The sequence below is a fragment of the Miniopterus schreibersii genome (assembly GCF_964146895.1).
Source record: "Miniopterus schreibersii genome assembly, chromosome: 16".
Taxonomy (NCBI): domain Eukaryota; kingdom Metazoa; phylum Chordata; class Mammalia; order Chiroptera; family Miniopteridae; genus Miniopterus; species Miniopterus schreibersii.
Window position 1 is genome coordinate 38,377,516 of NC_138116.1, and position 25,091 is coordinate 38,402,606.

Sequence of the window (25,091 nt, forward strand, 5' to 3'; positions counted from 1 at the left end):
TTGGAAAGAGAAGGCCCCACACCACAGGCTGGGAAGCCACTCCTGCCTCACGTTTTTTTGGTTGTTGTTGCCAGGGGAAAGGTATATATAGAAATGAGCAGGATCATAACCATTCCTCCAACTATAGAAAGTTGGGAGTTTGAGATGCCTTCCTCTGAACTCCGGGCTGGCACGTCTTCCCTCGATGTGATGAACCAGCCTGGCTGCGGAGGCCCTGCCCGACTCCACCCAGCAGGCAGCCACCAGCCTTCGGCATCAGTGTGAGCGCCTGCCTGGGGACAGCACAGTCGGGCTGCCTTAGAAACCTCATCACACAGGAAAATGAATGAAACTGAAAAAGTTCAAGTCCTCCTGGAGTTTGGAGTAAGACTTGTCTCAACACAGGCAGGGCTGTGTGATTATAAAACCTATGCCTGGAACAACAGCAACAATAATTCTTCCTCCCCCCCACCTCCTCCTTTCACTGTGTGCCTTTCTGTTTCATTAGTAGCTTTATTAACGTAACCCTTTCTCAAGCACCAGCAGGTCCAACAAGTAAGTTAATGAGAGGGAGCGACTCCGCCAGCCAGCGCTCGCAGCAACAGCTGCTGCAGGCCCTGTTAAGATACATTTCCAACCAGGAAAGACCAGCTGCTAGCCTAGGTGGGGAGTAGGGGGACAGTGGTGGCCTGCAGAGAAAGGGAGGGTGTGTGGGGGGCTAACAAATGCGATTGTTTCTAAATCAGACCGGACAAAATAAAGCAGCAGAGTAAGGGTATAGTCGAAGCTTTTGCCCATTCCCAGTCTACTTTTCGCTCGTTTTTCTCCCCCAGATTTTTGGAGTGGCTGTTGGGCAAGCTATGGTGGTTCATTCTAAACAGAACTGCGTGTCCACAGTTCCCACTTGAGAATGAAGACTGCCTCCTTCCACCCACACCAAGCCCAGGTGTGGAGGCTCCTCGAAGGGGTGTGGGTCCCATGCTGAGGGACATTAATTAAACACCCACCGTATGCCGGCCCCTATACAGAGCACTTTAAGAAGATACTAAAGAAAAGGCAGGCGCTTAATAGTTCTATTATAAATGAGGAGTCCATTGTTTGTAAGATTTAGGCAATTTCAGTTCAAAGCAATATTTATTTACTTTAGAGAGAGGAAGGGAGAGAGAGAAAAACATTGATGTGAGAAACATCTATCGGTTGCCCACCCCCCCATGTGCCCTGACAGGGACGGAACCTGAAAACTGGGTCTGTGCCCTGACCAGGAACCAAACCCCCAACTTCTGGTTTATGGGATGATGCTCTGACCAACTGAGCCACACGGGCCAGGTCTCAAAGCAACACTTGTTTTTTAATCCTTACTTGAGGATATTTTTCCATCGCTTTTCAGAGATAGAAGGGAGAGAGAGAGAACAATGTGAGAGAGACGCATCAATCGGCTGCCTCTCACACTCACCCTGACTGGGGTCAGGGATCAAGCCTGCAACTGAGGCACATGCCCTTGGCCAGAATCAAACCCAGGACCCTTCAGTACAAAGGCTGACACTCTAACCACTGAGCCAAACCATGTAGGGCAACATTTATTAAGTGCCTGTTCTAGAAAAATCAGGCAAAGTGATTGGCCACCAGGGGAGCAAGTCGGGAAGGCTGCTCCCCACTAATCTGCCCCCAGCCTGCTATGGGGCTGTTGTCAGTCTTTGTTCCATTGTCTGGCCATCTCCTTGGGAGACCTGGTCAGGAAAGCCAGAGGACAGGTAAATGTCACCTGTGGGAGCAGGTGTTAACAAGCCCCATGGAGCCCAGGAACAGGGAAAAGGGCCCTGGCCACATCTCAAGCGGCGAGGGATGCAGGGCAGACTGAGGGTGGGGTGAGTGCTTGCAGTGCCGTCTCAAACTCCAGGAGGGTTGTTGGAGGGATGCTGTGGGAGATGAAGCATGGGTCAGTTTGGATTTTTCCTTCTTAGTCACCAGCTTACCCACCTCTCCATGTAACCACGTCCATACCCACCTCCAGGAAACCGAAGGGACTTATTTCACATAGCATTGCTTTGAGCTCCTTGTGAAATTGCACCATGTCATGTTACGGAGCCCAAACAAGCTCTGAAATGTTGCTGGCCTTCCCTCCAGCCCCCCCCCCCCCCCCGTTTTTCTAGTTACACATCCTTTCTTTTCGCTGTCAAACTTCATTGTAGAACCATGGTGTTCAGCTGAAAGATTGCAGAGCTCATTTGCTGCACGGTCTCCTTCTGCATATGAGAAAGTGGAAGGCAGGAGGCTGCCCAAGGCCATAAAAGAGGATGGGGTTAGGGATGGAACTGAGCTCTCCAGGAAAACCCCGAAGACAGAAGTGACTACAACAGTCACTACATAGAAAACAGTTTAGCCTGGCCGGTGTGGCTCAGCAGTTGAGCATCGACCTAGGATCCAGGAGATCACAGTTCGATTCTCAGTCAGGGCACATGCCCGGGCTGTGGGCTCAGTTCCCAGTCGGGGGCGTGCAGGAGGCAGCCGATCAATGACTCTCTCATCATTGATGTTTCTCTCTCTCTCCCCCCTCTCCCTTCCTCTCTCTGAAATCAGTAAAGACATATTTAAGAAAAAAAAAATTTAAAAACTTATCAGGAATCAAAAAGTATGGTCATTGGGAAAGTATCTTTAGGAGAGGAGGGACTAATGTTGCAGGGGCCGCTGCAGGGGGTTGCAGCAGGAGTGAGGAGCCTCGGGGTCAGACAGGCTTGGGTGTGAGCTGTGTGACTGTGTATGTGCCCAACCTCTCTGAGCCTCTGTTTCTCATCTGTAAAATGGGGGTGATAACAGCTGCTTCCAGACCAGTTATATGCATTCACTAGGATATTAGATTTTCAGACACACTGTGCCTGCCGCTGTTTGTCATGTGGTAGATGTTTACACTTTCTATCTGAAGGTTCCCTGTACTACAGCACAGTCCAATTGGCTTTCACGACCCTGAGTAGATTATATTGAATATTTGTTTTGTTGAGAAGAGGGGAAAGCGACATATATAGTATATATATATAATTTTTTACAAAAAGATTCCATCCAAAGAGAGAGAAATATTGAAGAGAACCTCTTGTAGCTTCAAGATGCAACTTTCAGGGGCTAACTAGATCCTCCCTGGTGTGGACTTCCTCCTCAGAAATCTGGAAAATAACAGTCCCCAGTGGGATGGAGGAAATACAAATGTATTTAAAATATTCAAATTAACATACTCAAAGATATTTATGACAGAATATCACATTCATAAAAAAATAACCTGGTATATAAAGTGTGGTGCATACAAAGCGTGGTGCATACCTACAATGGTATATTATTCAATCACAAGAAGGAATGAAATTTTCATTTATGCTATTACATGGATTGACCCTGAAAACATTAAGCTGAGTGAAATTGCCAGACACAGGACAGATATTGTATGATTCCACCTCTATGAGGTACCTAGAATAGGCAAACTTATATAGAAAGTAGAATGGAGGTTACCAGGGGAGCTAGAGGGAGGGGAGAAGGGGAAGTTGTTTAATGGGTACAGAGTTTTTGTTGGGAATGATGAAAAATAATTGGGTATAGGTAGTGGTGATGATTAAACAAAATTGTGAAGGTACTTAATGCCACTAAACTGTGCACTTAAAACGGTTAAGATAGTCAATATTGGGTTATGTATATTTCACTACAGTAAAAAATGGCCCCAAACCAACCAGTTATAGGAAAAGGAGAGCAATCAGAGAAACAGAAAGTGTTCTTAGAAATTCAGAATATAGGGATTCCAAGACAGCATCAGATTGAGTGGAAGCTACACTGATACTCTCCCAGGACCAAACTGGAATTACAACTAGAATATTAAAAAACTATCCTGAATAATTAACTGAGGATGAGCTGGAGAGCACCCTCATAACGGAGGAAAAGTGACCACAAAGAGACTGGTAGGAAGTGCAGAGGCATGAGAGGGCTGGCTGGGCTCCCACAGGCAGCAGCTGAAGGTCCAGAGGGGTATCTCAGCTGTGGGGGGTTCCACTGAGAACTCTGGGGTCTAAACCTCAATCTGGGTTCCCCAGCTAGGAGCACCAGAACTGAGAAAGGTGCCCACATCACATCTGGCTGTGAAAAGCAGCGGAGTTTCTGTTTGCCAGGGAGAGATGGCTGTTAATGCAGGCACCCTCTTATAGGGCCAAGGCACAAAATTTTGTGTACAACCCACTCACCTTGGGCTCTGGCAGAGAGAGAGCATAGTAGACTAGAGCAGTGTGAAGAGAATCCAGAGTTGCAGGCTCTGGAGATAGAGCTCAGAGGGCAGCCATCTGGATTCCCGTGCTGAGTCATTTCCCCCATACTGCAGCAGACATCTTTCTCAGGCAGACATTTACCATCTAGGCAGCTTTTGCCTGCAAGGGAAGCAATTGCTCCACCAATTGGAAAACCTCTCACCCCACCCTGTGGAGATTATACCTTGTTATGGTCTACAGCCTGAGGCTCATTAAGACACTGAGAATAACAATCAGCCTGCAGGCAGAGGCGGACCCCTGGGTGCTTTGAATCTTTGCCTGTTCTACTTCTGGATGCTGGGTTTGGAAAAGCAGACGTTGGTGTGCATCCTGGTCCATTCCAAATGCACCCAGCTCCAGAAGAGGGAGCTACAGCTATGGATCACTGATAGCTCCAAACAGGATACCCAAGGCCAGTCACAAACAGCGTCTGAAATTGGCCTGCTCCAGAGACCCTTCAAAAAGACTGGGAGTCCTAGCAGATCTACCCCAATACACAGAAAGAAACCCAAACAGGTAGCCAAAATAACAAGCCCCAAATGAAACAACAAGAGCATTCCCCAGAAGAGATAAATGAAATAGAGATAAGCAATCTATCAGGTAGAGTTCAGAATACTGATTGTAAGGATGCTCAACAGCATGAAAAAGGATATGGAAACTATGAAAAATGACCAGTCAGAAATGAAGAATGACATAGCAGAAAGAAAGAATACGTTGGAAGGAATAAACAGCAGATTAGAGGAAGCTGAGGATCAGATCAGTGAATTAGAAGACTGGGCAGAAAAAATCAATCAGAGATCCAAAAAGAAAAAAACAATGAAAAAACAGGACAATTTAAGGGAACTGTGGGGCAATACGAAACCTAACAATATCCACATCGTGGGAATATTAGAAGGTGAATAAAGTAAGCAAGGGCCAGAAAACCTGTTTGAAGAAATAATAGCATAAAACTTCCCTAACCTGGTGAAGGAAAAAGTCACACAAATTCAGGAGGCACAGAGAGTCCCAAGCAAGAATAATCCAAAGAGGCCCACGCCCAGACACCTCATAATTAAAATGCCAAAAATTCAAGACAAAGAATCTTAAAGGCAGTAAGAGAAAAGCAATCTATTACCTACAAAGGAGCTCCCATAAGGCTGTCAGCTGACTTCTCATCAGAAACTTTATAGGCCAGAAGGGAATGGCATGAAGTATTTAAGGTAATGCAAAACAAGGATCTGAAACCAAGACTACTCTACCCAGCAAGGCTATCATTCAAAATAGATGGTGAAATAAAGAGCTTCCCAGACAAAAAAAGACTAAAGGAGTTTATCACCACCAAACCAGCATTGCAGGAAATGTAGGGACTGCTGTAATTAGAAGTAGAAATAGAAGCATTGAAAGAAATGTTAAAGGGACTGCTTAGTTAGAAGAAGAATGATTGGTGGGGCTCCCGTGTGAAGCCGTCCAGACCAGGGCTTTTGTTTGCTGGGAGTTTTTTGATTCCTGCTTCAATTTCATCCGTTATTAGTCTATTCTGGTTTTCTGATTCTTCCTGATTGTTTTACATGATCTCGCTCATATGTGGAATCTAATGAACAAAATAAACTGATGAACAAAATAGCTCCAGAGACATAGAAGCATGGAACAGACTGAGGGATCTGAGAGGGAAGGCGGGGGTGGGGGAGTGGGTGGGGAGAGATTAATCAGAGAACTTATATGCATATATGCATAACCCATGGGCACAGACAATAGTGTGGTGAAGGCCTAGGGTCGGGGTGGGGCAGATGCAGGATGGAGGGGTCCAATGGGGGGAAAAGGAGGACATCTGTAATACTTTCAAAAATAAACTTTAAAAAAGAAAAAACCATTCATATAAAATTTTATAGGAAAATATAATGAAGGTAAATCATCTCCCCACTTAGAGCTAACGACCACTACTATTATATGTTAATTTGAAATATTTTTATATGCCTGGTCCTATTTGCTTTTTCAAAATAAAAAGAGGAAACATTTACATATTTTGTTTCTTCCTTTCGTTTTCAATCCTCACCTGAGGACGCACTTAGAGAGGGAGGGAAACACGGGCCGCCTCCTGCTCATCGCTGTACTGTTTTGCTCTCCGATAAAGTCTTTGTTACCTTATTCTTTTTCTTTTGAGATGTTAGTATTTTTCTATTTTCAGACCTTCCATATGTCAAAGGTTTCAGTAATCTCTCGGACATAGTGCAGATGTTCTCTCATTTGTTGCTTATCTCACCTGAGCCTCAGCAATCCCGCTGGTGGGCAGAGCAGGGGATTATTTCCGCTTAAGGGAGTGGGAATGACGCGGGAGAGCCCGCCCATGGCCACGGGCTGCGGGCAGGCACCGGGTCCTGGCCGAGTGGGTGCACCCGCTGTCCCACTGCTCCAGCAGGGCCGATGCCCTCCTCTAGGGCTATGGGAGAAGGAACGTTTTCCTTGCACAAAATATCTTACATGTTTGGGCCTCAATTTCCTCTTCTGTTAAAAAAATGGGAGTTGAAGCAAATGACCTCACATTCTCTTCAGCTCTGCCGTCTTCTGGCTGATCTGTGGTACACGACAGATGCACTCGGGTGAACGGACTGTTTCTCCTTGGTGCATGTATGGGATGCGGGCAGCGGCTGGGTGAGCTTCATGCATGAAGTGCAGGGGAATGTCCACGAGGCGTGTCACAGAGCATTTCCGCCCTTGACTTCCCCAAGCCGGAACCAGGAGCTTGAGTCTGGCCATGTCTCTCCCCAGTCAAAAGCAAGCAAACACATCGGTGAACCCCAGCATCTGTGTCCTGGCTGCGAAGTACTCCAAGGTAGCTGCTGCCTCCTCCCACGATCCCCGCAGACACCATTAGTGGACAAAACACCCACCATCTGAGCCTGCTCACAGCTTCATAATCCTCCCGAGCACTGTTACAGGAAGGAACTACTATTTGATTAAAATTGACAGGGGGATAAACTATTTGTCTTCCTGATACTAGGATGTTTTTCCTGAGAATGACTCTTTATTATTATAAAATTAATGTATGTTCATTTAGAAAGGCTTAGAAAATAGATCCTTTTAAGAAAATAAAAAATCATCCATAAACATACAATTCTTATTAACACTTTGGTATGTACTTTTTGTTTACACAAAAAATGAGATCAAACTTTTGCAGCTTACTGGGTTAAAGTAGATATTGGATATATTTCCATATCATTAAACATTAATCAACTGCTCCAATTTAATGGTTCGATGGTTCCACTTATGGATGTACCCAGTTTCTTTCTCCTCTGTAGTTGGTGTGTTACAGGTCCCCGCAGCTGGGCATCTAGGTCGCTTTATCTGTTACCTACTATTACAAAGTGTTGCAATGAACAAATCTTCGTGCATACCCACAGTTCTCTCCGGGGATAAATGCAGAAACATGGAAGGGCGGGCTTGCTCTATATTGGCAAACTGCCATCCAGAAAGCCAGTCACACTTTATATTCTACCAGTTCTACGTGAGGGTCCATTTCTCCATACTCTCATCCTCAATAGGTAGCATTCTTTGTAGCATTTTGTCAACCTGAGACACAAAACCCCAATGTTTTAATTTCCATTGTTTGATTGCTAGTAATGGTTACCTTTGGGCAGAGGTATGGCTAAATATTTGACATTCTTTTTTGCTGGACTGTTTATGCCCTTTGACCAGCTTTTTCTTGGGTGTTCTTCTCTTTCCTTATGGAATTGTAAACGAACCTTATACATTAGTGAGAGTAACTCTGTTACAGGTTTTGATCCAGCCTAGCAATGACTTACGCTTTGCTTTGTCTTTAGTGTCACGTTTACAAAACTTTCTCAGCAACTGTATTTTAGTCTGCCTTTTTGGTTGACAAGAAACAGGCTCATTCAGAGCCTCCAGAGAAAGGAGGTGGGATAAAGGGCAGACACTGCAGGAACAGATGTAGATTAGATCTAACACTGGAGCTCCCAGGAACTCTAAAGCACTGGTCTGTCAGGAGCACACACAGCACTGGAGTGTGGGAGGAAAATACCAGCCCTTTTATTTATATGCATATGCATTTTTATAGGAAAGTGGAGCAAACATACATAGGAAATACAAAAGCATGTATGTTGCATGTATAGAATTAGACAAATACCCAAGTGTCCATCACCCACACTAATACACCACTTACTTGCTTTCTCAAACTTGCAAATTTCTGCTTTTTTCATGTGTTACCTCTGACAACCACTCGCCAAATATATTTGTGCAGTATACACGTACATAACGTATAAAGAAGTAAATGTACATATAGTGGAGAATGCATGTCAAATTTTTGATTTTGAAAATTAATTGTAATAAAGACGTTTGGAACTTCTCTCTTTTAGGGCCCCTGCTTGTCTCCGCCTGCCTGCTTCTTTCCTCCATTTGCCCTAACACTTAATACCCTGGAGAGATACCCACCCACCACTAAACAGCAATTCCTGTGGGTGGTGAGGAGTGGTGGCAAGAGGCTTGAGCTGGATCCATCATTCCTTTAATTTTTTTTTTAAAGGAATACATTTGTGAATTTCTGGTATGACAGAAGATTTTAAATGTTGAAGATTGAAAGAAAATGCATCCAAATATTGTTTCCTGTAGTGAAACAATGATTTTAAAATTTCTTCCTTTGAATTTTCTGTGTATTACAAATTTCCTCGACTGAGAATATAATTATGGAAGAACCAATAAATTTTAAAATACATTTCTAAAATCAATAGAAAATAATTATCTGCTAAATTCTAAGGGTGTTACAGGAACACATGGCTGAAGGGGTTATTAACTGCATTTCATTAATAACTAGGCATAACCACCCACACAAGTAGTAACTATGAGTAAAAAATATAAGCTGCGAGGATACAAATACTTGTGTGACTGCCTTTTAAAGGCAACTCACACACAGTTTAAATAGTGCTGTGTACAAAAGAAATTATTTGGGGGATTATGGGTGATTTGAAACATTTCTTTTAACCTTATATTTAAAACAATAAAAGACTTAAAAATACCTTATGCAGATGCGTTGAAAATTTCAAAGCACTTGACTGGGCTCCTATTAGCCTCCCAACTCACATGTGCCTTTTACTGGCATTCAGTGACTCTCAGCTCTTTGGCCTAAGACAGCTGGACACATTCAGTACTGCCGTGCCCACTGCAGACAGGATTCTTACAGTTTTCAAATAAACAGCATTTCTTGTTAATTCCACTGAAGAGTTCAGGGCAAGAAAACACTCTAACCTGCCCAGGTAAAGATCTTCAAGTGTTGAAAAGCAGCCTTGATTTCAATTTCCCGACTTACAATCGAAAGGATGCCCCCCAAGTACACAACACTTGTTTTAGAGTCATACAGTAACCATAAGCACTCCACAGCAGTGGGACAAGCAGGGACTTGACTAGAAATTGGGACCCAAAATCTAATGGAGGTTCAGAAGGGCACCACCTTCACCTCTAGGATGGCCTCCTCATGCACAGAGAGATCTGATGTCATCAGAGGCCCCTTTCCGTGTCTGACATCCTGATCCTAAGCCTTTAAACTTGACACTGGAATGAAGAGCATATAAAAGGTTTCTTCAAAAGCCGCTGTTCCCTTTCTGGATCATTACACAAGCGCTAACCTGCAACAGCTGAGAATGAAGACTATATTTTATCTAGAGCAAGCGCTGCAAAGTGATCCACACGAATGTTTGGTGGCTTAAAACAGACCGTCTTTTCAAGTGTCTGGCATTGTAGAGACTTAGCATCATCTTTGTTCCATGAAACCAGTCTTTTAGTAAGTTCCTCACCTTGACAAGGCTTCTGGGAAAGTCATGCCAACCTTTTAGCTGTGTATTAAGGAACCCACCCCAAGAAAGGATCGTACTGTTTAGTCTGCTAGGGCTGCTGTAACAAAGTACCACAGACCAGGGGGCTGCAACCAGACATTTATTTTCTTACTGTCTGGAGGCCAGAAGTCTGAGATCAAGGTGTCAGCATGGTTGGTTTCTCCTGGAGGCTTGTGTCTTCCCATGGTCCTGGGTATCCTAACCTCCTCCTCTTATGAGGACACCAGTCAGACTGGATTAGGACACATCCTAATGGCCTCATTTTAACGTAATCATCTCTTTAAAGATCCCATCTCCAAGTAGTTACATCCTGAGGTACTGGGTTAGGACTTCCACGTATGGATTTTGGGGGACACAATTCAGCCCATAACCACTATAGAGTTCATGATTTTTCTTTTTCACATATTTTGGCATGTCCTTATAATAGGCATAACTAGGTATTAAGAAGACATTTAAAACCCAAAAGACAGGCCTGTTTCCTATGCAAGTAAAACATACCTGCTATGGTAGGATCTACTGGAAAACTTTCAGAGAACTTTGTCCTAGGCAGCAGCTGCAGGTGGAAAAAGTGAGATTCAAGACAAAAGTCAAGACTCACTCTATCGTTCGACAATAATTTCCTGGCTGTGTGTACAACACTTTCATTGACACACCAAGTAATGGGTCAAGTCTTCACTCAGCCAGATCAAGACCTTGTTTCCTCACAGAATTTCCTCAAGGCAGGCCCCCAGTATCTGAGGCACTTTGGGCACCTGTTATGAACCCAGTCTCTGCATCCTGCCTGACTCGGTGAACCCCGGCCGGGGCCCGAGCGCCTGCACTACAGCAGCCACCTGTCGGCCCTCCAGTCTGTGGGCGGCAGCCCCGCGAGCCGTGTGCTGCCTCCTACGCACTCCCTCTTCGCCCACGAGAAAGGCCACACTTGTCCAAGCTGCGAAACTGAATACACATTTATTTCACAAAGAGCAATCAGTATAGGCAGAAAAGTGTCCGCATCACACTCATCATCAACAGCCTCCTTTCCATCTGGTACGTCACTGAAAATCCAGCACATCATTTGGCTAAAAATCACATACAAGATCCCTAAAGAAACAAATCTAATGGTTTTCCCCAAACAATCGATTCCCTCTTCATTAGTTAAATCAGCACCTGCTGAGAGGGGACTGCAATGCAAACCTGACAGTGATGTTCCTTAAAAGGAAGGCTCCACTTAAACTTTCAAGTATAAAGATCAGCTTCAAATGGCAGAAAGCTAATTTATCAGCCACCAAGAACTCGAAGGGGAAGCAACAGCACTGTGGAAACTGTATTCTTCTTGGAAATCCAGTCCCACAGCCTGTACAAGCAGGGGTCCCAGACACTGGAGGCAGTGACGCTGAGCAGAGGGCCCTGCTCACGGCAGGAACTCACTGACTGTGCCTCCCTCTCGGCTGTTCCTCCCGAGGCCACTCCCCTGGCTTCACATTAACTTGGTCCTCCAGGCTGGCGATGGCTAGTTGGGAGACTTGTGGTGGTAATTTTTACAGTTTCCATGTTGGCTGATCCCAAGGGTAACATGCCCTGTCCAAAATATAGATGTCTTCATGGTGCGAAGGCCACTCTGTGGGTTGCACACACACGTAAGTTGCCTTCTATGGAGACAAGGCCTCTTTCTGGCAGCACTGCTGTGGCTAGCTCTTTCTCCTGTGCTCCCTCATGTGTGCAGCGATTGAACCAGCTATCTCTGCATTCTTCTTGTTCTGGCCAAAATAATCTAGAAACTCACCATCTGGGCCAATCAAGTACATGATTATGGTATGGTCCACCTGCAGGGAAAGGGGGGGTGGGGATGACAAAACGGTTACTAAGGCAAGCTGCTTACTTTACTGAATGAATGCTGCAAGACAAGAGGACTTCACAGTGATGATTGAATAACCTTTGTGGCACCTCCTACTTATGGAATGGGCCTAAGCTTCCTGTAGTAACAAATTATCTAAAATCTTATAGAAATCTGCACTGGCCACTGCTTGAAACATCAGCTGGAATTTGGATTGCTTTTGGTTCAATCTTTAACATAGCCACACAACCTGAGAAAAGAATCCACTTCTAATCCACTGCTGTGGCCTTTGTGGAACAGCCAATACTTGTGGACAATGGTGCCTGCTGGGGAGGAGCTTACGTTTACCAGTAAAATATTCCATCTGACCCCTAAACGGGACTATAAAGACATATCACATGGCACTGAAAGTGTTGGGGAGAAATCATTTTCTTCAGTGAGTTCTTGGGCATATTCCTTTGTTTTTGGAAGAACTGGTGGTCTGTCGTGAATGACCACCTGAATTCTGCTTACCATGTTTTATGAGAAGGAAACACAAAACCAACTACTAAATATTTGATTTATAGAGTCTAACACAGTCTTTAGTCCTGATATTAGTGATTCAAATGGAAACATGAAAATAAGTGGTTTCTCCCCCGGAAATTTTTATACTACACTGAACCACCCTGTCCAAAGCAAAGTGCCAGGAAACTCCTGAGGAGCCATCAACGCTGCACCTCAAAGAAATCGCCTAAAATCCACTCTCTATTCTCCAGGCAAAGTTCTTAAAACATTCCTAGCTCTAACTTAAGTTTAGATTAGTCATCAGTCTTTTTAGTTATATGCTTCCACAAAGCCCAATTTTAAATGAGTGGAAGACTTGGAATTTAGAATCTCTGGAATTTACTGCAGGCTTGCCTGCTACTTGGCAAGATTAAGAGACGGGAATGTGACCACACATACCACACTGGAGACAACCCAAACATATCCGCACACACGTTATATGCCTGTGAGGTAATTATTTTTTATATACACACATTCATAAAGACACAGCAAATGGAAAGAGCCACTTGCCCACTTGCATATGGAAAGAATGTGCACCCCAGGAGTGCAAGCAGCTGGCGACTTCATGTCTGGAATCATTTACTGCAGGAGTAGGACAGGGGACCTGTGTTTCTCCTCACATTTGAAATACAGTGTATCTCCCAAAATGTATACACACGTTAACAGCAGATAGCTCAATTATGTTTTTCTTTTCAGATTTAACTCACTGGAATTAAATGTGTGTACATTTTTGGGGACACCCTATCAGAGTCAGGTCTCCAGTTTAAACCGTATCCTGTAGTTCACACGCCTCTGGCTCCCTATTTCTTTTCTCCCCTCTCCTTTAAAAACAGAATTTCAGTGTATTGAACTTATGAGTGTTAACGCAAATTGCTTTCTAATACATAATAAAAATGTTGTTCTGTCTATATATGTCAAACTTGTCAACTGTCAAGTCTCAATGTCCATGTGAGCATGGGCGGAGCAAATCGCCACCTGTTTTTGGTACAGAGTACTTTAAAGTTCTAGTACTTCCTAGGAGAGGAAAAAAGAAACCGAGCCACGGGCCGGGGCACAAGCTCTTTCATGTGTCATCTTAACCCAGAAGATAGGTATCAGACACCTCTACCAACAATAAAATAGGCTCGAGAGGATAAGTTATATAATTGGTAACCGCCAGACCTAAGCTTAGAACCTAGATCTGTCCAATTTCAAATTCGAAGTCCACAATCTTTCTATATCTCCACATTGCCACTATCTCTACTGGAGGACAACTCAGGTTTTCTAATGTGCATTTATATACACCTTTTAATTTTTATAAAGGTAATATATGCTTACAAAAGGGAACAAAAGAATATAAACGTATACAGTGAAAGTCCTCCTCCTCTTTCAGACCCCCGGAGCCCTCAGCTCTCCTCCTTAGAGGGAAAGCCTGCCCCGTTCCTCTGTACTCTCCTAGAGAAATTCTCGGCAGTTACTGGTGTGAGTTTTTATCCACTTATTATTATTATTTTTTAAATATATCTTTATTGATTTCAGAGAGAGGAAAGGAGAGGGAGAGAGACAGAAACATCAATGATGAGAGAGTCATTGACTGAGCCCGCAGCCCGGGCATGTGCCCTGACCGGGAATCGAACCCCGATCGCCTGGATCCTAGGTCGACGCTCAACCGCAGAGCCAGGCCCGGCCAGGCTATCCACTTATTTCATGTACTACCTATCACCTATTTCTTCTTACACAGAAGAAACAACATACTATACTTATTTTCTCACTTAATGATATATTGGACATTGTTCTATATCAGCACATACCTCATAACCTTTTAAAAAATGGTTGTTTGGTTTTCAGTCTTTTTATAAACAATGCTGCAGGTTATATCTGTAGGATAAATTCCAAAAAGTAGGACCTCTAACCTAAGAGGTCCCCTAGATACTGCCCTGGCCAATTTGGTCAGTGGTTAGAGCATCAGCCCGAGGACTGAAGGGTCCAGGGTTTGATTCTGGCCAAGGGCATGTACACCTTGGTTGCAGGCTCAATTCCAGGCCCTGATGGGGGCAATTGCAGGAGACACAACCAATCGGTGTGTCTCTCTCACATCGATGTTTCTCTCTCTCTCTCCCCCTTCCATTCTCTCTGAAAAGCAATGGAAAAATATCCTCACAAATATATGTGTGTGTATATATATATATATAAAAATGTTGATAGATACTGACAAACTGTTCCTATCTGTTAACTATGCATGAAAGAGCCTCATTCCTACAGTACATTCCCTCTTTTCCCAACTCGATTTGGACAGCATATTTCAAACTTTTGATCTTGGCTGATCTAACAAGTGAAAATGGATCACATTATACAATTCACATTTCTTTCATTATGAGTGAAACTGAAGATCTTTTTTCTTTGGTTTGAAAGTCATTTATATTCTTTGTCAAAAGTAGTTTCTAATTAACACAAAATAACGTAGCATTAGAATATATATGCATATATAATGTGCAATGTCCGGCACACCCAGTTTACATACACTATCAGTCTGAGGACTCCACTACATTCAAAAGCCAGAGGCTTACTTGTTGTTGGTGTTGTTTGAGATTAAGAAAACCTCATTCCATTACAGCTCAACCTTTAAGGTATTCCCTCACTCCTTAAATCTTAACAGCAGTTTCCCACACCATCTTGTGGATGAATATCTGTGACCTCACGGGACAGAAACCATACTAATGATACACCAAGAAGCTGGAGAGTGTCTCCCCCTATTGGCTGATTTGGCAAATGCAGAGTAATGAACTCCACATTGATTCTTATCAAATCTCAAATTCTTATGGCAGGAGACCAGTATTTCTCAAAATGGGGTCTAGGATGGTTTCTAGAGACTGTAAGAAGTCTCCATAAGGTTTAAATATTTGCATTTCAATTTTTTAGATTAAAAAATTAATATCCCTATTCTGGATTATGTACACAGTACAAATCTCAGTGCCCAAACTCAAAACCAGTTAATACAGCTCTCCTTTATAGAAAGAGCCATTAAGCTGGAAAAGTTGTTTTTCCACAGCTTCCTCTCTTGCCCCTTGCTCCCCTCTGCTCTTCTCTCACTCTTCTCATGCTGCTGGTGCAACAAGAGGAAACTACAGTAGGGTTTTTTCTTTCCTTAAACTTAGGGCTTAAAGAAAAATGCTAGCCTGGCCGGGCGTGGCTCAGTGGTTGAGCATCGACCTAGGATCCAGGCGATCGGGATTTGATTCCTGGTCAGGACACATGCCCGGGTTGTGGGCTAGGCAGCCGATCAATGACTCTCTCATCATTGATGTTTCTATCTCGCTCTCTCCCTCTCCTTTCCTCTCTCTGAAATCAATAAAGATATATTTAAAAAAAAGAAAAAGGCTAATTTTTGTTTTTCCCCTATGAATCCAAGTTTCCCTCAATCTAGGAGGCACCAGAACTAGAAAATAAGATTATGGTGTGGGCTTAAGGCAAAGGTACCAGAAGCCTAATTCAGGCCATAGGCTACAGGGGCACACAGTGTGCTTCAGGTTCAAAGATGATGGAGAAACTAGGCTATAAAGGGACAAAGCACCACAGTGAGATGTTCCCTCTGCATGTTGCTCTTGGCGTAGCTAACAGATCAATGATTTAGGGTCCTGGCCATCTTTTTCTATAAAACCAGCTTTGTTGGTAAAAAGCTCTTCTGATTAATCACTCTGTCCAACCAATGATACAGAAACCAGAGTATGACAACTGAAGAAAAATAGGAAATGCTATTAAAATACATTATCAACTCTTAATGTGATGGGAAAGAATGTCCTATTGAGAATAAAACTGAATGGGGCAGTGTGTGCCCTTTGTTGGTGCTTCACTGTGAAACCACTGATAAGAAAAAGAGCAATGGGACTTGGACATTAGCCTAGGGCCCCCGGGGCAGCGCTAATGAAAGTACAAGCTATAGAAGGACTTAATGAAATTTCTGTTCTTCATCACTAAAAAGCATGTATTAAACACCTAATTATGCAAAACATGTAGTTGATATGAAAATACACCTTAAAGAAAATCTACCTGTCTGCAGCTTTCATCTTTTCTCTTCTTTTCAAAATTCTTATTCATTCAACCCAAAAATGCAGTTCCTCGTGGCCTAACACTGCTTCTCAAAAAGAGCATATTTCTTTGACCTTTCATAGGGGACACAGAGAGAACCAATACAATGCCTGTAACAATTAAACTAAGCTTTGCTCCGAAATGACAGCTTCTCTTTATTTCCAATGTGGTCTACGAGGGTTACATTCCATTGATTCTAAGGCACCACTAATTTTATATTGCCCTATAATTTTGTGCCACTAGAAAAGAAAAATGGGCAATTAAATTATGGGAACAGTGAATATATATTAAACAAACACCCTTAAAAAATTGTACTTCTACTATACATTCAAATATCCTTAATTCCTAAGGAGTTTGCAATAATCTCAGGCTTGCTTTCCTCTCTGAAGCCAGTCACCACTTAAAGCTATCTGCACACCTGGGACCTGAGAGCAGGCCTGTGGGCTGAAGCCTGAGGGTTTACTTACTATGTAGTCTTCATCTTCGTCCTTGGGGCCAGGGCTGTAATACACTCGGTAAGCTCTGGCCACTTGATCGACCTCTTCTTTCGTGCCAGTCAAGCCAACCAGTTTGGGAGAAAATTCTAAATAAAAAATAAGAAAGAGTGAAAAATGAGAAGCACACAAGCCACCATCCCTACATCAAAAAGCAGCATTAGTTTTAAAGTAGCCCTACTGCTACTTTCTTCCTATGAGTTCCTAAACATTCCTGTTTCAAAAGAAAAAAATATCACATAGAACAAATAAAAATTCTCCTCTGTAATACCTGTATATAGTAAGTCACACTAGAATTACAATAGAAATCAGTAACAGAAGATATGTGGAAATTCCCAAAGTATGTGGAGATAAACACACCTCTAAGTAACACATGGGTCAAAGAAAAAATCTTAAGAGAAAGCAAAAATTATTTTGAAAAATGAAAATGGAAATACAACTTATCCAAATCTGTGGGATGAAGCAAAAACAGTGCTCAAGAGAGAAATTTCTAGCACTGAATGCATACATTAGAAAAGATCTAAAATCAGTTTCCACCTTAGGAAACTAGAAAAAAGAACAGAAAATTACATGCAAAGTAAGCAGGAAAAAAAAAATTAGAGTAGAAATCAATGGAATTGAAAATGGGATATTAATAGACAAGATCAATGAAACTCAAAGTTGGTTCTTTGTAATCTATCAGTCATATCCTTTCATTACTATCTAGTAAAGTGGGAATATTCTAATTATTTAAATCACACTTTTTATTAAGTTAGTGGTTTTTAAATACTTAGATGTGGTGCTGAGATATGCTGAAGTTTAAAGATATAATCATGAATTAATAAGCACTACAGTTTTTACTTGGGATATTTAGTTTGGTTACTATGTGATGAAAAATAATTGCTAATATAACACACATTTAAATTGGAGATTGTTCATCACCCAATGAGTTATTCCTGCTTCTTACTGCTTTAGAATATAACTATGCTATTGCCCAAATTTCTGACAAACCAGAAAACTATGGACATAAAATTCACTTTTACATACTGAATACTCTAAAGATGAAAACATAAACTTTGTAACCTTGGATTATGCAAAGATTTCTTACATACAAAACCAAAAGAATTACCTATACAAAAACAAACTTAAAAACTGGACTTTATCAAAATGGAAAACTGCTCTTCAAAAAACACGGCTGAAATGACAAGCCGTAGTCTGGGAGAAAATATCTGCCAATCATACACCTGATAAAAGACTTATATCAGGAATATAAATAAAAGTAAATAAATAAAAATAAAACAGCTCCATAATAATGGGCAAAAGATAAAAAGAGATACTTTTCACCCAAGACAGACAGACTGCAAACCACAGCATGAGAAGGTACTTAACATTAGGGAAGCACATGTTAAAACCACAATGAGGCACCTACCGCTAAATACCTACTGAAGCGGCTAAAGTTAGACTACTAACCACATCAAGTGTGGCAAGGATGTGGAGGAGCTGCAACTCTCACATACTGCAGTAGGAATGTAAAAATGTATAACCACTTTGGAAAAAAGTTTGTCAGTTTCTTAAAAAGTTAAACATAAACCTACCACATAATCTAGCCACTCTACTCCTAGACATCTACTCAAGAGAAATAACAGCACGTGTCCATACAAAGACTCGCACATGAATGCTCTCAGCAGCTATTTGTAACAGTCTAAAACCGGAAATAACTTCAGCATCCATCAACTGAATACTACTCGGCAATAAAAATGAACGAACTACTGATACATTCTACAACATGGATTTCTCAAAATATTATGCTGAAAGAAGCCATTCAAAAAAAGTGCATACTCTATAATTCTATTCACGTAAACTTCTAGAAAATTCAAACTAACTTATATTGACAAAAAGCAGATCAGTGGTGGCCTGAAGATGGGGGTGGGTGAAGTGGAAGGGCAGGAGGGAGGGATTAGCAGGGCACAAGGAAACTGCTGGGGGTGATGGGTATGTTCACTTTTTTTTATTGTGGTGGTAGTTTCCCAAGTGCATACATATGTCAAAAGGCAAAAACTGTACACTTTAAATATGTACACATTATGTCAATTATATCTCAATAAATTTGTTAAATAATAAAATATATAGCAGGTCCTTCACAAAACACATTTTTAAAATAACCTCAAAGCTTTAGAGGATATGTGCATTAGAATGTGTCATATAATAAACTTAAAACTATTCATTAGTCCTTCTGTCCAGTAGTTTAAATCAATTTCACCATAATTAAAATGTAAACCCCTGATTTTTAAGCACCCACATTCTGCACATTAGTATAAAAACAACAAAACCTGTCTGATCAGATTTTTATTTTCAACACATTTTTCAGTTGAAAAAACTTGAATCTAGAGAAATTAAGCAACTCACCCAAGTTCCTAAGACCCAAATATTCACCTTTAATTCTGCCCTGACAGTCTTTAAAAGTACCTTCTAGTAGGTTTTAACCTGCATGCTGAGATGTTTGAATTTAAATTCTTCCATTAATAATTACATGTTTTTGTTATAAAGAATGTTTTGGATTTATAAAACATGTGATGTGTTAAAAATGTGTTTACATATAATTCATTTTTACTCTCCCAATGTACATACTCCCAGAAGGTACAGACATTAATTTTACAAAGGAGAGAATGAGGTACACAGCTGGGATTAGAAATAATCTGTCCTTACTCTCAATTCCAGGCTCTAGTAACTTTGTTGATATATGAAGGCCAAGTTCAGTTCTTCCACTGTGACAAAATAAAAAGAGCCCTGACTCAGGAATTCAGAAACTGCTTATTTGCTTATTTACTAGCTACAGTCACAACTCTGAGCCTCATCACTTTATTTGCCTGTAAAACTGGAGATAAAATTAGTCCTCTCTATTTCACAAGGCATTATAGGGTTCAAATGGGTTAATCTTTCAAAAACTGTAGAGCTAAACAGATATAAAGTATTACTGAAACACACCTTTCACATAATTTGCGATGGCTTCTTTTGTGTCCCTCTCTGGGTCAATAGTGATGAAAAGTGGAGTTAAATCTGGCAGAGTTGGAATACTATCTGAAAAAAAGTTCTCATTAGTCAGTATTCACACTCTAAGGGAAAAAACAAAGAAAACCAGTGATTACAGTCAAATGTAGTAGGTACAGCAAGGGGTTAGGGAAACACAAAGGCACATCTAACACTGGTGTTACATGACGGGGAAGGGGTGGGATGGTGTTCAGGAGAAATAGATCCATATATTATCTGTGGTGGAATCAGATAAATAATCCAGGGGATACATGCTAAGGCCTGCATCACATCATATGGGTATCACGTCTCCTAATCCAGGATTGTAGGTTATTTTCTCCTACCATCCCCCAAGGGCAGGGTAAGCTATTCACAAGGACTGAATAGCCTGGACTAATTCATTTTAAGAAGGATGTACCCTGTCTTCTTAGTGGTGCTAATAATGCCCTGACTGCACATCAGAGACCATACAGCAGATTTCAGTCTAACCCAGGAAAAGGCAACAGCGGTGTCAATGATGGAAAGCCGCAATAAAGGGACACAAAGCAGAGTTAAGGGAGACCCAGATCACACTGACATTTTTAAGCAACCTAACATTTTTAGGCATCGTAACAAGCTTCTTTTGGTGGAGAATTTATAGGTCAGGGAATCAAAGCAACAAGCAAGCCTAATGCTGAGATTTTATGTTCTCACAAATCAAACAATTATGACCCTCCGCCTAACAGTAATGTAAGGCTGTGAAAAGTACAGTAACATTAAGGACATTAAGTAAACATAGTAAGAGATGGCTTTCTTACCTATTTCATCCACGACTTGGATCATTTTTTCTAGTTCTTCTGGACAAATATCAGGGCAATGAGTGAAACCAAAATAAATCAGTACCCACTGACCCAGGTAGTCCTTATCAGTTTTGGGCTCTCCAGTATGAGTTGTGAGGGAAAATGGTCCCCCAAGTAGAGGCTTTCCAATGCTTCGCTGCCGTTGTTTCTCCAACTCTTAAACAGACACAAATACATACATCAAAAAAAAAAAAAAAAAGTCAATCTAACCACAGGTACTCAAATGCCTGATAATATGATCCATACTATTCTAATAGCTGTGTGGGAGCAAAATGTAGAAGAAATAGTGTCAGTTTTTAAGAAGCTTAAAAAATCTTTTAAGGAAAATAAGCATAAAATAAAACAAAATCAAGTTAAGTACCATGTTATGTTGTAAAGATTATAAGAAAAGTGGTAAAAATATTTCTCCTGGAACAATTCAGTCCTAAGCCGACAGGTGCATCAGACGTGCAGAAGGTCTGAGCCCAAGCGGGAAAGGTCGGTGGCCTGGCACTGGGAGTCTGAGTCTGAGTGTGCCGAGGGCAGCTGTATGGAGAGAGGACAGCAGTGATGGGATCTTAGTTACTTACTGGGGGTTCATCAAATAAGTACACATATTAGAGATATGAGGGTTACAAACGGACAGAGAGTTAGAACAATGGAAAGAAAACTAGAATGAACCTTGCAGTGCTGGAAAGAAACTGGAGGTTCGGTGTGAATTTATGGTTTCAATATATATAGATATAAATATAGATGAAAATATACATACATATCTCTTTCCTAGCTCTGTCTGCTGAGAGGACCTGGTAGCAGACACACCCCAACAGCAATGAACTCATATTCTGACTTCTAAATATCCTCCCCCACAAAAAGGAAAAGGGCTTTTTAGAGAAATGGCCGATTATCAGGTCCTCAGTCAAGTAAAGACTGAAAAACTTAAAGATTGAAGGAGACTGAAGAAACAACAACTAGGTATGACGTGTGGTTCTAAACTTGACGACTTTTGCTATAAAGGGCATCAAGTTTCACAATTTGAATGAGGTCTGAACACTGAACTATAAAACATATCAGTGTCAATTTTCTGATTTTGACTGCTGTATTGTGATTATGTTGGAGAATGTCCTTTTTTGTAGAAATATACAATGAAGTATTTGGAGATGACGAGGCATCGTGTCAGCACGTACTCTCAAATGGTTTAGCAACACTTTTAATATTGTATCATAATACATTTTTAATAAAAAATGTTATTAAATGCAGGTGACAGTCCAAACTAAAGTCGAAAGAAGCTTGCATTTCCTAGAAGTGTCTCTACCGCCACTTTCCTAACTGTTTCGTTTTATTTCATTGTGAAACTAAAAGAATTTAACTGCTTATTAGAATATGAAAATTATAGCCCAGCCAGGCGTGGCTCAGCGGTTGAGCATCGGCCTAGGATCCAGGCGATCAGGGTTTGATTCCCGGTCAGGGCACATGCCCCGGTTGCAGGCTGCAGCAGATGAATGACTCTCTCATCATTGATGTTTCTATCTTTCTCTCTCCCTCTGCCTTCCTCTCTCTGAAATCAATAAAGATATATAAAAAAAAGAATATGAAAATTATATCTAATGACAAACTGTATCTAATGAAAAATACTGCTAGCTATACAAAAAAAATAGGTCTAAATATCAATATGAACCTTATATTGCCAAGGTTCTAAAGCCTATGAATTCTCACTCCCAGATTTAAACATCATCCTTTGTATAAGGGCATCAAAAGAGACACTAAAGTAATCAAAACAGATTTAGGTGATACTTTAAAAGATTTACTGAGAACTTCTAAAGCAAATCTTGAAAGTCCTAGAATATTCACTAAAAGATAAACTTCCTGTAAACAACTACTAAACACTTCGAGTGTATCTGCAAAGCAGTTTCTAGCATTCCTGCACCAGGCTCCCCCTCTCTCCACCCTCCACGGTCAGCCTCTGGCCTTCGCCCTCAGCTGACACTCAGCGGTCTGCAGTAAGGGTTGAACCTTCCTTTGGCCCTCTGAGCACCCTCAACTTCTCTCTGGCCTCACAGAACCTCCTCTAGTAAAATCCTTTACCTCTGTGTCTGTTTCCCTATCATAGGTATTTCAAAGGCTGGAATAGCACCTTAGTCATCTTTGACTTCATACTAACCACATTCAAATCTGTCCAAAATTAAATCATTTCATATTGTTGGACAGTGCTATCCTGGATTGGATCCTGGAACAGGTAAAAGGCAACAGAAAAACAAGTGAAATCCAAATAAAGTGTGTGGTTTAGTGAGTACTACTCTACCAATTCTAATTTCTTCCTTTTCATGGTTATATAACATGTTAACATTAGGGGAAGCTAGGTGAAAGTTATATGAGAAATCTATGCCATATTTATACCTCTTCTGTAAACCTAAAATTATTTCAAGATAAAAAGTCTAAAAACAACAAAAAGTTGCTAGTCTATAGCCAGGAAAGATTTTATTCAGAGATGATCAAATGATATCTACTTACTCTCTGCCTTTTCTTTCTTGAAGTACTTCATTCCAGCCAGTAAAGCTCCTCCAATAGCAAATGTGATGGCTAAAGACTTCCAGGAAACAGGCTACTGGGGCAGGTTTAAAAAATAAAAATACTAGTAAGATGCAGACATTTAATTATACTAAACATATTACAGTAGCTTTAAATATAAATACACAGAGACCTTGATACTGTTTAATGTGCATAATGTTCCATGTTATTTGGGATGAGAAAATACTGAAAATTTCTGCAGATGCAGTTGTACCTGAGCTTCTAACACAAAACAGTTACAAAGGCACGTTTCCAAGGGGAAGTTCACCAAGTCAATTTCTTTCCACTTGAAAAAAAACCTCAATGCTCAAGTACCAGGATTCTAAACTACGTGTGTCCCTGATCCCGACTGCCGACTGAAAAACCAGTTAATTGCCTTCTTGTTCTGATTCTGTTGATATAAATAAACCAAGTAAAATTTGGGATGTTAACCTAACTCTGGCCTCCAAAGTAACAAAGGCGAAGCAGAAGGGATCTGAGAGTGGGAGCTTCTTGCAAATCGCACGGTTACTTGCTTGTACTTTAAGTACAAGCAAAGGTGAGGAAGATGTCGGCTACCTAGGCCTAACTCATTAACCTTCCCCCAGCTCCAGAAACCACTTCCCTCACCTATCAACTAGAGGGTAGTGGCATTTGGGTTCTTTTTGGGTCAGAAAAACCTGGAAGAACCCCTCCCCCCGCGAAAGGGGCATATCCAGCACGCAAACACGATCCATATTTTGCTCAATTTCAACCGTATATACCAAACCTCCGAAGGGGGACCAAAGTGTCAGAAACTATAAAAATAATAACTCCTCAATAATGGTCAATTTCAGGTTGCGATCTCTAAGAAAACCTTAAATTTTGATCCAGGTGAGCCGGCTGAGTCGGGGACAGTTTCAGGACGGCCGGGTGACTTCTGAGGTCACGACCGGGTGGGATGGGTTGCCTGACAGCCGCGAAGGGGAAAGGAAGCGCTCCAGGGGGGCACTCACCCCGGGCTGCGAGGGGCGCGTGGGGTCTCGGCGGTCCTTCGGGTCCGGTCCCGACGCGCCCGGGGGTGGTGGCATCGCGGTGCTGAGAGGCCGGCATCCCAGGCAGCTGCCCGCGAGCCCCGAGGCCCGTCCCCCCTTCTCTCGCTGCGCGCAGAGCTGCCTCAGTAAGACCCTCCGGGTCCCCTCTGCCCGACCCCACACCCTGAAACCCCGAAACGAGAGAAACAAACGCGGACCACCCGGAAGCCGCATGATCCGGCCGGATCCCAGCAACAGCCCCGCCATGAACTTAAGACACCACGCCTCCTTGGCCCGCCCCTCGACTTCCGGCGCCATCTTCACTTCCTCCGGAAGTTGCAAAAGGCCGCTCTCTCCGCTGGGCTCGATGGTGACGGTGTCGCCTAGCGGCTGTCTGGCGACCCTTCGCTTCGGTCTGGCGCGCGGTAGGTGGCTGCTCGCTGTTGGAGGCGGGTCGGCGCGGGCTGGGCAGAGGTGGGCAGCGGGCCCGGGAGGAGGGGGCTGCCTAGGGCCCCGGCTTCGCGGCTGGGCCTAGGCCCGACGGCCCTGAGCGCCGGGAGCCCCTGGCTCCGCCGGGCACCGCTGGGCACCGCCAGCCTCGGAAAGAGGAAAACACGGTCCGCGGACGCGCCAGACCCGGCAGCCCCCGCCCCTCCACCCTGGGCGCCCGCCTCCTGCCCTAGGTGGGGGCCCGCCGATGGGACTGCGAGGCTGTCCACCCCT

The 25,091-nt window shown here is 42.5% G+C and overlaps 1 protein-coding gene across 1 annotated transcript; it reads right to left on the reverse strand.

Moving 5' to 3' along the window:
• Nucleotides 1–11,001: 11,001 nt before the first annotated feature.
• On the reverse strand, nucleotides 11,002–24,968 carry SCO1 (synthesis of cytochrome C oxidase 1). Its single transcript, XM_081162485.1, has 6 exons — nucleotides 24,351–24,968; nucleotides 23,320–23,410; nucleotides 20,791–20,988; nucleotides 19,952–20,044; nucleotides 16,961–17,076; nucleotides 11,002–11,874 (listed from the first exon to the last, which is right to left on the reverse strand). The coding sequence occupies exons 1-6, from the start codon at nucleotides 24,684–24,686 to the stop codon at nucleotides 11,740–11,742; spliced, it is 969 nt and encodes a 322-aa protein (XP_081018611.1). The 5' UTR covers nucleotides 24,687–24,968; the 3' UTR covers nucleotides 11,002–11,739.
• Nucleotides 24,969–25,091: the final 123 nt, after the last annotated feature.

Excerpts from the sequence above, each read along its gene's own strand:
- SCO1 (XM_081162485.1), bottom strand. The coding sequence starts at position 24,686 with ATGGCGCCGGAAGTCGAGGGGCGGGCCAAGGAGGCGTGGTGTCTTAAG. Across the intron at positions 20,989-23,319 it reads CAAGAAAGAAAAGGCAGAGA|AGTTGGAGAAACAACGGCAG; the intron begins GTAAGTAGATAT and ends TGTCTGTTTAAG. Across the intron at positions 17,077-19,951 it reads CATCGCAAATTATGTGAAAG|AATTTTCTCCCAAACTGGTT; the intron begins GTGTGTTTCAGT and ends TTTTTTATTTAG.